The sequence below is a fragment of the Rhinoderma darwinii genome, chromosome 11, assembly GCF_050947455.1.
Source record: "Rhinoderma darwinii isolate aRhiDar2 chromosome 11, aRhiDar2.hap1, whole genome shotgun sequence".
Taxonomy (NCBI): Eukaryota; Metazoa; Chordata; class Amphibia; order Anura; family Rhinodermatidae; genus Rhinoderma; species Rhinoderma darwinii.
Genome location: NC_134697.1, coordinates 78488139 through 78501769, shown reverse-complemented (window position 1 = coordinate 78501769; position 13631 = coordinate 78488139). Strand labels below are relative to the sequence as shown.

Sequence of the window (13631 nt, the reverse complement as noted above, 5' to 3'; positions counted from 1 at the left end):
AGAACCACTGGGCTGTTAGGAATCTCGTTCATTGCAAGCCCTGCAGGCTCACTTAGCAATATAAATTGGTGTTTGAAGAGAAAGCAGTCACCAGTGTAACAGCTTTTTCTTCATTTGCAGATATTCCTTTCAGATATTATAAATGATAATTACAGAATATGCAATAAGAAGAAAAATTTGGAATAAATATTAAGGCAGAGTTCACACGGGGCGGATACGCTGCATAAAAGCACGCAGCGTATCCACCCTGTGCGCCGCAAGGAATTCCGGGCGAAAAACCGCACTAAACTGTGGTGCAGTTTTTCATCCAGAATGTCCGCTGTGGAAAACTGCAGCACTTAGATGACGTTTCATTCCAGGAGACCGCTGCAGCGGCGGTCACATGAGATGAAGCGTCATCCCAGGAGGCCGGCCTTCTGACATCATCCAGGCCAGCCTCTTGTGACTGGCTGCAGTGATCACATGGGATGAATCATCATCCCAGGAGGCTGCCCTGGAGGGAGGAACGCAGACTTCTGGGTAAGTATAAGATTTTTTTTTTATTTTACTGAGTTGCGTTTTTTTGCGGCAGAATCGCTGCGAACCCGCCGCAAAAAAACGCAATAACTGCTATTTGTTGCGTTTTTTTTCAGTTCAATGGGGAAAACGTACAACAAATCAGCAGCGTTTACACAAATACAATTGACATGCTGCGGGAAAAAACTCTGCACTGCAGGTCAATTTCTGAGCATTTTTTCCGATCAGTATTTACGCAGCGTTTTGATGAAATTTGTTCTATCTCATCCCTTCTGCTGCTATTTGCTGTGGATTTTCCGCAAAAAAATCCTGTTGCGAAAAACCGCAGTATTTACGCAACGTGTCAACTGACCCTAAAAGTATAGAACACATTGAGGCGTATAGCACTTATAACACTGGCAACGACATTAAAATCTAATGGTGTTCTGTGCCTATATATTAATTTTATATTGTTTATCCTGTTTGTTTTTATCTGTAACAGGGTCTCCCACCTACCAGGTGCTATTTATATTACTGTCGTCTTATATGGCAGAGGGGTCTTTGAGCACCCTCATGCGCCAGGGCCCAGGTGTGACTGGTACATCTGCAATTTCTATAGCTACAGGGCCCCAGCAGACAGTATTGTTATACTTACCCTCCTCTTCGGCTCTGGGCGCAGCGGAGGTCCTGACTGCATCTAGCACCGCGACGTGCGCGGCGCACAGCATCGTGACTACGGGGCCCGGTCGCAATTGCAACCGCTGCGACCCCTATAGCTACGCCAGCCCAGCGGTCGCAGCTGGCCCCTGTTTAGCTTGGACCCCTTCACGGGAGTACCATCTGAACTTCCTTGATGGCTGCCCTGGCTACGTCCCTGGTTTTCACCGACATACCATAGAGATATCATTGACATTTCCTGTCTAGCACACTGTCAGTTCAGTTTTATTGTAGGGGCATTGCGTGGATCTTGTTGACAATCCACATCAGTGTCACATCCAAACTATTATTATTTAAGCCACTTAAGCTGGCCATACACATTAAAACAACTGTCCTGCCTCCTTATTCAGTAATCATGCCCCCCATGAACATGGGGCATACTAAAAACTTGTTAAAAAGACAAAAAAAATAAACTAAAAAAATCAGTACTAACCTTTTCTCAGTTCCCCTGCATGCTCCGCTTGTATCTCTCAGCTTCAGGACAGGGCGGACATACAGACACTGGTGAGTGACTTCACCAGCTGTACCTGCCCACTCTATTTACAAAGACTGCGACTACTGCCAGGTGTGTACATACCATAGAGCAAGACCATGCAGCTGAAATGGGGCCCTTGTAGAGAGGCGGCCGAGTCCTTCGTGTTTTTTTTTGCTACTGAATATTAGTTTGAAGCAAAGGGGTGGGAAATTGGCCCAAGAATCATGGCAATTACATAGTTAGTATGGTTGAAAAAAAGAAACATGTCCATCAAGTTCAATCTTTGTTTTAACCCTAATGATCCAGGGCAATATTTTAAAAAAATCCAACCAATCTTCCCGAAAAAGTAAAAATTCCCTCCTGATCCCGAGTTCTTTAAGAACACTTGGGTGTAACCCATCTGGTCTCGGAGCCTTGTTCACATTTATTTTATTTAACATAACTTGCACCATATCTACATTCAGCCAATTCTGTATATTAATTAATGTATTAACAGCACTGGCACCGGCTACATCAGCTGCTCTTTCTTCTGTTGTATATACAGGGCTAAAGAACCCATTTCCCCCATGTAGAGGGGGAAACAAACACCAGGCCCCTCTCTACTGGGTGACAAAACCTGGCACCATAATAGGGAGTCATTTTGATATTTCCTATGGAGCCCCCTCGCCTGTAAGTATGCCATCGACTCCCTCTGTCCCCATATTGCCAGTGTGGGAAAGAGGTCGTCGGAAAATCAAACTGAACAGAAAGTCGACTGAAACTGATGATATTGGGAGAGTCAGTCGCCCATCTAATATGTATTGAGGCCTCTCAAATGTCCCCAATGGCAGGTGTTGGGGTAAAAGAGGGATCAGACATGTTGAATTTCAAGAAGCCAGACCCTTTGTTCCCGCAGGAGATAAGCCGCTGTCAGACAGCTCTTATTTCCCTCTCGACATTGTAATAGACATGTGGATAGAGATTTTATATGGATGAAGTGCTGGAGCACATGGATAGGTATCCTGCACACTGGAGCATAGAAGCTGCATGACTTTGGACTGTAATGTCAATCAAAGACACAGGAATAAATGAGAGGAAACAGTTTTCACCTATTTAATGAGCAGTAAATAGGTTTTTGCTTGTATAATATAATAGTATTGATACCAGTTACCTTTCTTACAGGAGGTACAAAAAGTCGTAAACACAGTCAGCACCCAAGGAACTGATGGGGAGTACAAGACCGCTGATGATAAAGAAGAAATTCCCATTGCGGAGGTGGGCTGGATGACATCTGTAAAAGACTGGGCTGGTGTAATGATTTCAGCTCAGACACTAACGGGTCGTGTGCTGGTAAGTGTTTTTTGTTCTGTCGATTTCTTCTGTAGAAAACATTAACTTATTCAAACAATTTAAAAAAAAATAAAAAAAAATTGCCTTTTAGAAAGGAGGTACCTGTAGACTTAGAATCACAACAGAGTCTTCGACGGCAGAACTTTGTAACCACTGTCACATTAACCGCTATGATCTGACGGTGTGTCTCTGGAGGATCTGGTGGTACCACCGCAGAGGGCAGACAGCTGGTTCCAATATGAATCGTATACATTGAGGGTTCTCTTTCTTTTCCTATACATTGAGGTTTCTCTTTCTTTTCCTATACATTAAGGGTTCTCTTTCTTTTCCTATACATTGAGGGTCTTGCTTTTCTTAGACAAAAAATTTATCTAGGCAGCAGTGACCTATAAAGAAAACACTTTTTTTTTCTGTCTGCTGAGTCACTGAGATTTTTCTGAAGTTTTTTTGCTTATTTTGAATCCATTTGGATTTTTATTCACATTTTTCCACATTGACTCAAGATTCCATAAAACATTCTACATGTACTAAAAATGACCTTGTATTAAAAAGTTCCTAGTCATCTCACCTTTGCGGGCGTCCACAACCTTTATGAGTCCCCAATTCTGCGCTGAATCATTTCTTAATATATCTATGTAGCAAACGGAGCTCAGTTTTTTCTGATACAGAGCTCCAAATCCCTTGCTTAGACATAGTTATATAATAAACTTCTGACTACTTGTAGCTGCCACTACACTCCATACTGTTATATTATGGAGCTCAATGAACAGTATTCAGTAAGAAACAAAGCTCCCTTTTCTGGCATCTGCAGGTAGGAGTTTATTATTTAACTAAGTCTATGCAGGGAATTTAGAGCTCTGTATCAGAAAAACAGAGCTCTGACAGCTATAAGAATATATTAAGAAATGAATCTGTGCAGAATGATGTACCCTAAAACGACATGATGATCAAAGGGCATTCACTTTAATGCACAGTAAGCGCTAAAGCATATGCTCAGGTAAACTCTTATAACTTATGGCCCTTTTACACGGCCCAATTACCTGTCTCATTGATCGACACTTATTTACACAGCCCACGTTCTGCCGTGTAAAAGGACCGTTACTCCTATAATTCCAAAATGTAATTAATTTGTATACACAATTAAGCCTCATGCACATGGTTGTATTATGTTTTCCTTTTGTATGTAGTAATAATAGGGCTAGAGGTAAATGGGTTCTCTACTGTATCTCTGTATGCCTCGGATTTCATACAGAAGTATACAGAGGGTTTTCTGTTGGATTCCGTACGAATCCAACAGTAAGAAAAATGGTGGCATGTTCCATTGAATACTGTATGTGTGGAGGTATCCCCCCCCCTACGCACATTACTTTTAGGGGAGAATAGCTCCACACGTACGCGCCCAACAGAGGCTGTATAGGCTCCAGTCACAGGGCTCTGCCATGCAGTGCATGGGCCCTTTAAGAAGAAGCGACTTCAATCTGAAAAGGTATTGATATGTTATATTAATATTACAAACCTCATGAGACATCAGATGACTACAGAGTATCGTGCAGATAATGTAATTGTATGGATTCCAACATGTACTGTAGGTGAAATAATAAGCCACGAGAATGGCATTAATGTGCATTTGTTACGTAAGGGAAGAGATGAAACAAAATTTCTACACTTTGACATAGAAGCTGATATTTTTTTTGTTCTAGGAAATTATCTAAGCCGTTTTTAAACCATCTACTGTCCCTGCTGTGACGGCTCCTGCGGTGACTATTCCATAGATTCACAGTTCTCACAGTAAAGCAGACTTGTTGCCTCTGCAGAATTATGAATATACAAAACAACTCATACAGCACGTATGGGGCTAGATGCTTGCGGTATAGCATACTACCCTGGTACAGAAAGGAGGCAACTCCCATATATACTGATATACACTAGAGACACAAAGGAGCATAATAGCCAATAATAAAAGAAAATAAACTTTATTGGACATATAGAAACATATATGGAGAATAAAAAGGTACAGAGCTGGACATGAAGACTCTGAATAATTTTATTGTAGCACAGCTAACAAGACTCTCTCTATAATACAGATATAGGGTAGTATACAATACATAGACTCGGGTGGATGGACTGATGATATCATGAAGCAAGTCAATTTACATCAACACTGTGAGACAGCAATATAGTAGCAGTAGCTATGCTCGTAAAGGTAAGTGTCATGAAAACAGGTAGTGTAAGACCTACAAGCAACGCAAACATCTGGAAAAAATACACAGACCATCAGTCATGTAAGAAAAGTAAGTGTGGGGACTGCAACCTAAGTAAGCCAAAAGTCCACCCACTCATACGATAACTTACCCATAGTAGACGATAACTTAGAGAGTCAGGCTAGTGTGAAACGAAACCCCAAATTATCTAAGCCGTTTTTAAACCATCTACTGTCCCTGCTGTGACGGCTCCTGTGGTGACTATTCCATAGATTCACAGTTCTCACAGTAAAGCAGACTTGTTGCCTCTGCAGGTTGAACCTTTTTTTCTCCAGACGGAGGGAGGCCCCCCCTTTTTTAGGGGATTTTACATGGAACACGATTTCAGCATATTTCTTATATGGACCATTCATTTATTTATATAAGTTAATCATGTCCCCCCTTATTCATCTCTTTTCAAGGCTAAATAGGTTTAATTCTATTAATCTTTCCTCATAACTTAGATTCTCCATGCCCCTTATTAGCTTCGTTGCTCTTCTTTGTATTTTTTCATTCTCCAGGGCATCCTTTCTATGAAGTGGATCCCAGAACTGAACTGCATATTCTAGATGAGGCCTCACTAATGCTTTGTAAAGTGGTAATATTATATCCCTGTCCCGCGAGTCCATGCCTCTTTTAATACACGACAATATCTTGCTGGCCTTTGAAGCAGCTCATTGACATTGCATGGTGTTATTTAGTTTATGATCTACAAGTACACCCAGATCCTTCTCAACAAGAGACTCCCCCAGTGTAGCTCCCCCCAGGACATATGATGCATTCAGGTTGTTGGTACCCAGATATATAACTTTACATTTATCTACATTAAACCTCATTTGCCAAGTGGATGCCCAAACACTCAGTGTGCCCAAATCGGCTTGTAATTCACGAACATTTTCCATAGAATGAACATTACTACATAGCTTGGTGTCATCTGCAAAAGTAGAAATAGTGTTATTAATCCCATCCTCTATATTATTAATAAATAAGTTGAATAATAGTGGTCCCAGCACTGAACCCTGGGGTACACCACTTATAACCGGGGACCAGAGTAGGAATCATTGACCACGACTCTGGATACGGTCCCTGAGCTAATTCTCAATCCAATTACAAACTATACTTTCTAAACCTATAGACCTTAATTTACCCATTAGACGTCTATGGGGGACAGTGTCAAACGCCTTTGCAAAGTCCAAAAACACTATATCCACAGCGGCCCCTCTGTCTAGCCTTCTGCTCACTTCTTCATAAAAACAAATCAGGTTGGTTTGACAACTTCTGTCCTTAGTAAAACCGTGCTGGCTGTCACTTATGATACAATTTTTTTGTCACATAATCATGTATATAGTCCCTCAATAGCCCCTCAAACATTTTTCCCACAATACGTTTGACAAACTTCTGACATGTCATATTGACATGTCAGAAGTTTGGATTGGTGGGGATCCGAGTACCAGAGACCCCCACCAATCGCTAGAACGAAGCAGCTGAAGTGGTCGTGTGAGCGCTCAGCCGCTTCGTGTCTGTTCGGCTTTTCCGGAAAGCCGATGTATCGGAGTACGGACTCATAGACTTTCTATTGAGTCCGTACACTGATACATTTATTGGTGGTGGTCTCAGTTCTCGGACCCCCACCAATCCAAACTTCTGATATGTCACTCTGACATGTCAGAAGTTTGTCAAACGTTTAGCTACACTTTAAGCTTTCTGGTCTATAATTACCTAGAGCTCTTTTTGAAAATAGGCACCACATTTGCCCTGCGCCAGTCCCTTGGCACTATACCAGCCACTATAGAATCTCTGAATAGCATGAAGAGGGAGACAGAAATAACTGAACTAAGCTCTTTAAGAACTCTAGGGTGTAACCCATCTGGTGCCAGGGCCTTGGGCACATTTATTTTATTTTATTTAGCTTGGACCATATGTACATTCATCCAATTCAGTATATCGGCTACATCAGCTGCTCTTTCTTCTGTTGTATATACAGAGCTGAAGAACCCATTTAGTAACTCTGCCTTCTCTTGATCCCCTCTGACCAACTCCTCATTACCACTATCTAGGGGTCCTACATGTTCAGACCTTGGCTTTTTTTGCATTTATATACTTGAAGAATTTTTGGGGATTTGTTTTGCTATCCTTGGCCACCTGCCTTTCATTTTGTATTTTTGTAGATTTTATTACTTATTAACTCAGCTTAATATTTTTCAAATGCCCTATTTTTGTCATTTATTGCCCTTTTTACAGAAGGTGTAAGCCATGTGGGGTTTAATTTTAGTCGTTTATACTTGTTACCTAGAGGAATAAATTTTGCACTATAATAACTCAAAGTAGATTTTAAGATCTCCCATTTATCATTTGTACCATTATTTGACATTAGTTCTTCCCAGTCTATGTCCTGAATTGCAGCCCTCATCTTGGGGAAATTGGCCTTCTTAAAATGAAGTGTTTTTGCCCTCCCAGCCTGTGTTTGTTTTTTACAGTATAGGTAAAATATAACTATATTATGATCACTGTTACCGAGGTTTTCACGAACATTGACATTCCCAACAAGCTCTGCATTATTAGAAATGACCAGATCCAACAGAGCTTCACCTCTAGTCGGGTCTTCCACAAACTGGCCCATAAAATTTTCCTGCAACAGGTCGAGGAAATGTCTCCCCTTTGCAGTTGAAGCCGAACCATGACACCAATTAATATCCCGGAAATTAAAATCTTCCATTATGACTACTGTACCCGCATGTGCAGCCTGCTCCATCTGTTTATATAGCTGACCTTCTATCTCTCGAGAACAGCAGGGACCGCGCATGCACGTTACTGGATGTAAAACAGAACAGCCCGTGCATGGCATGTCACTAGTGACGTGTCGTATACCCGAAAGAGAAAATTGAAGATCAACACAGCGGCCAGAGAGTGACGTCACCCGTCATGTACCCCACAGCAGCATCTGGAAACCGGGCCAATTTGGAAACAAAGTATATTACAAATGTATTTACATTCATAAGTTAAAAGCATTAACACATACACGTTTTACTCTGAAACCCTCTTTAAGCTCATAGAAAAGGGTATCGGTCAGGGAATCCCTTTCTATTAGCTTACACACACTAATAAACAGAGATGCATCTTCCAAGGTGAGCACTTCTTTTCTCGCAGTGACCATTGCTAACTGCGAGGGGGGATTTTGGCAGAGGCTGGATATACCTTAAATAATCCCAGCACTGTCTTATCCAGAGCAATTAGTATTAGATTAGTATTCGCTCTAGCTGCACATACTGTACATATTTCTGTGCCAATCTATTATGACCGACATTGGCACAAGAATTGTAAGCCACATACTACAGCCATGAATGGTCGTCTAAACCAGACCATAATCCCTGCCCATACTATTACTACAGGGATGGTCTTGTGTCGTCAGATTAGTAATAGTTTAATGGTTAATAAAATCAGTTCTGAAGAATTCATAGGATTAGGTTTAGTACCATCTGTAAAAATCTCTGTCCTTTCATATATATATTAGTCATAGGTCATACTCTTTAAGAATTTAGATGCAAAACACAGAACATCACTATCCGCATAAGGGGTAGTCTGAATACGGTCCATTGTACTTGGGTTTATGTAGGATTTCCTACAAATCCCAAATATTTCCATACGTGTAATCAAATAATCATACGGAATAAATGTCAAGATGTAAACAATTCTACACATTTATCTTCTATGAAACTGGCCTCACGCGTCCCATAAACAAGAAAAATTCATGTAACTGATGTTGTATGCGATGGTCTATGGCAAATCTATGAACAGGAAATGTATTCATCTCAGTGACTTCCCATCAATGACTGGTGCACGTGTCATAACTACACCATAATAACACCCAAAACAGTTTTGAAGCCATAAATATTTGATATATTTCGAAGAGGATTTTCAAATATTTCACTCGGTTGAATCATTTCATTTTAATGCCATAGATGAATCAGTTTTTCATTGTAATTCCTCATGCTTGGTCACATCAAATGAAAAATCATTATAGGGCTATGAAGAAATGGAATAAGACTTCAAATGGATGGAAAGCTTCAAATTATTTTATTAACTGTGTACAATTATTTTTATTGCGCATCGCTGGTGAAAGTATACTTCATAACAGCAGAATTTGGGGTTCAGGAATCTCCTCGTCAGGCTATGAATTAAACAAATATATGTATATTGTTATGTGAAAAATATAAATCACATAGTAACAAAATGTTCAGATTTGTGGGTGTCCAGATAACCATCCTAATAAGTGACGTATTATACAGATGTAGTAATCCTTAACTTGACTTTTAGCGCGCTAAATAGATACATGGGAAAGATACTTTAACAATAGTTTTCTATGACTTAAAGAGAACCTTTCCCCTCCCCATACATGTGCTGCTGAGTCAGCATGTAATGGGCAGCGCTGCACAAACCCTGGGGCAGTTCAAAAAATTTCCTATCCTCCTCCGTTATTTAAATATCGATGGCGTTATATTTGGCGCCCGATATTTAAATAACCCCCTGAACTTTCAATGGAGCGTTTAATTGGCAAGGGCGTGTGTAAGATCGCTGTGACACTGTCCAATCAGCTACGGACAGTGTCACAGCAAGAGCTGGAGAGAGGAGAGCGAGAGCGCAGCTTCTCCGCCAACACGGAACAGAAGAGGAGGAGAAGAAGAATGTGAGTTCTTCTTCTGTTCCATGGGGCAGGAGAATCTTCGGCAGCGGCATCGTAGCTGTAAGCACGTGCGTGCCTGCGGGCGCGCGCACACTCTCATTCACTCTTCAGCTCTCGGCAGACAAGGACAAGACTGTGTGATCTCTCGCGAGAGATCACAAAGTCTTGTTCAGTTTGCCTTCCAAGAGCTGAAGAGTGAGAGCGTGCACGCGCATGCTCGTACAGCTCCGATTACGCTGATAAAGTTACTCCTGCCCCGTGGAACAGAAGAAGAAGAAGAACTCACAACCTTCTTCTCCTCCTCCTCCTGTTCGGTGGGGTCGGCAGAGCTGCGCGCACACGCTCTCGCTCTCCTCTCTCATTCTCTTGCTGTGACACTGTTCGTAGCTGATTGGACAGTGTCACAGCGATCTTACACGCACCCTTACCAATTAAACGCTCCATTGACAGCTCAGGGGGTTATTTAAATATCGGGCGCCAAATATAACAGCACCGATATTTAATTGATGGAGAAAGATAGGGAAACATTTATAGTGAGACAGGGTTTGTACAGCCTTGCCCATTACATGCTGCACTCAGCTGCACATTTATGGGCAGGTGAAAGGTCCTCTTTAAGGGCCTGTTCACATCACCGTTCACTTTCCGTTCCGGGGTTCCATCGGAGGTTTCCGTCGGGTAAACCCCGCAACGGAAAGTGAAACCACAGCTTCCATTTCAGTCATCATTGATATCAATGGTGACGGAAACATCGCTAATGGTTTCCGTTCATCACCATTCCGGCAGGTTTCCGGTTTAACGACGGAATCAATAGCAGAGTTGACTGCGCTACGGTAAGCCAGTTCTCGGGATCGTTGGTAGTTTCAGTGGTCGGACCCCCAACGATAAAATATCATGTGGACAAGTGATAAATATCGATTATTGAAAAACCCTTTTAAACAAACAGTTTTAGCCAATAGTACTCTCAGAAGGTATTGAATTCCCATGCAGAGATCCAGCCAGTAGCGAATCTTTAGGGCAAAGCTCCCGGGGAAAAAAATATGCAAAATAGCTCTCCTCCAGAAGGAATAAAACGGTCTCTCTAGTGGTACCTATAGTCGTCTGCCTTATAGTCAAAGCACGTCCTTTTAAAGAACCTTGAAGAATGACACCTATTTATAACTGTAGCTTTAAAATAGTGAATGTAACGTGTCTGAACAAGCAGTATTTTACATGGTGTCTCCCCACATTGAAGTCAGTTGCCACTTTCATCAGAGCATGATGTATAAAAAAAAAAAAAAAGTGCAGCATACTCTAAATACCTAAAATTACATTTGAAAACATTGCAGATAAATTGTATATGGATAATTGATTATTATGCCACGGCCATTTCAATCAGCTGATCGGCGATGGTGCTGAGAGTCGGTCCCCCACCGATTAGAAAATGATGGCCTATCCTGAGGATTGGCCATCAATTTGATCTCACCAGACAACCCCTTCAAACTGTAACCAACATAGAGAATCATGCATATTACCGTTAATGTCTCCACCACCCTAGAATACCAGAGATATTAGGTATGAACACCTTAAACCACTAAAGGAATATTACTAGCCATGAACGTTATTTAAATTACAGTAAGTAAAATTGATCTGGTACATGTACAAAGTTGTAAATAGAGTTTATGTTTGAGGGCATTTTACTGTCTCCGCAATGGCCACCAACAGATTTGTAAATACCCAAATAAAAAAAATCCTTGTTTGGCTTCGGAAAGGTATATGTCATGAACAGACAGCTGTATCATGGAAAGCTGGGTGACCATTCCTATGGGAGCTGTAAGGCCACCTTCAGACGTGGCGGAATATTTCCGCTGCAAATGTTGGTGCAGATTTGCGGAAATTACGCAACGAATCTGCAGCAACATTTGCATACTTGACAGGTAATTCAGACGTTGCAGATATCACAGCGGACTTGGCACAGATTCCAGTTTTCGAATTGCAAAGGCTGAAATCCGCAGTGAAATTCCGCTGCTTCTCTGCTACAGACGCACTGCGGAGGGAAAATTCTGCACCGCAGCCTAAATTCCGCACAGTTATTTTCTGCAACGTCTGAACTAAGTTTCCTAAAAAAAAGTCTAGAAACAAATGTAGCAAATGTAAAAAACGACTGTCCGCGGCGGAATTCAACAGCAATTCCGCCACGTCCGAACGTGGTCTAGTAGTGACCATACTGGTTTTATTTTCCAGAAATAGATATAAGTAAGAATTAACTAAAAAAACTATTTATTAACGTGACATAAAGGGGTAATACAATGTATCTAGTCTATATGGTAATGTAAGTACAGTGTCACCGCAGCAGCTTAATCTGTTTTGTAGTTGTGTTCATCGACAATAATTTAGAAAAAAATGGATAGATGTAATATAGATCTCTTTCAGCACAATAAAGCACTCTATTCAGCTCTAAAAGAGCAAGGCTTTAACAATTAGTCTGACACAGGAGGAGAGAAGACCTATGATTTGAAAGGGGTTTTCTTGCTTCAAAAGCAGTTTCGGGACTCCCGCAGCTCAATGCACAACAGCCGGCTTTTCAGTGAAATCCGGATCCCTGCTGGCGCTTGGCACTCTGCTCTGCCACCCCATGCCTGCTTTTATTCAGAAAGCTTGCAACACACAGAACGAAGCCCTTCGCTTCTAAATGTCAACAGAGCTTTAGACAAAATAAGCACACCAATTAGAGCCAAGCAAAGCGCAGCGAGAGGGAACAACCTGACTAATTCTGGGATACAGAAAGCTGCAGAATATCGCAGTCATCTTCAAGGATGAATAGTTGGCCTATAGAGAGATGAATTCATTACCAAAACAACAAAGAATGTCCTAGTAAGGCTTCGTTCACATCTGCATCGGGGTTCCGTCTATGGGTTCCGTCTGACCTTTCCATCAAGGGAACCCATGAACGGAATCCAAACGGGAACCATAGGTTTCCGTTTGCAACACCATTGATTTGAACGGTGACGGATCCGGTGCAAAAAGTTCCAATGGTTCCTATCTGTTTCAGTTTGGATCCTGTTCATGTGTTCACCTGACAGAAAGCTCCGACAGAACCCATGAACGAAGTCCCGACGCAGATGTGAACGAAGCCTAAGACCTTGGCATGTGTATACGTCATTTTGATCTTTTATAGCTTTGATTTATGGTATATGATTTACTTTACTAGAAGGTGCACAAGAGATTTCTGCATTGCAGATTATTCTAAAAATGAATGGTGTAAGAAATGTGTTGTTCTTGGCAATAATCCTATATAGACACATAAGAGCTTTGCTGCATCACAGAAATCATCACTTGTTATTGATTTCAGAGAGAATACAAATCCAATATTTGCCGTTTCACATAAATGTATGAATGTTATTGTATAAAAAATGTATATGATGCAAGACATTATAGAAATGACAACATGAATAACTGAACATTCACATAAAACATTGTAAAAACTGTAAAATAATAAACAAACATACAACATTTGGACATATCGAAATTAATATCATGAAATAATAAGGATTCCCTCCGCCTCCTCTTCTCTAGGAACACATACATTGCTTAGTCAAGTTGTTATATTATCATTCGTTTACCAGTGGAGTTTATACTGCATGGGGGGGGGGGGTCCCGTTGTTCAGACTATAACTCCAGTGGATATGCTATAAAACTCCTTTGTCGAAAAATCCCT

The 13631-nt window shown here is 41.2% G+C and overlaps 1 protein-coding gene across 16 annotated transcripts in view; it reads left to right on the top strand.

Annotated features, from left to right (window-relative positions):
* Positions 1 to 13631, top strand: part of KCNMA1 (potassium calcium-activated channel subfamily M alpha 1) — a 437859-nt gene that overhangs the window by 134263 nt on the left and 289965 nt on the right. For all 16 annotated transcript variants that reach the window (XM_075841780.1, XM_075841793.1, XM_075841786.1 and 13 more), the window contains exon 2: positions 2849 to 3016. In XM_075841780.1, the coding sequence (XP_075697895.1) occupies positions 2849 to 3016 (168 nt within the window). The remainder of the gene's footprint in view (positions 1 to 2848; positions 3017 to 13631) is intronic.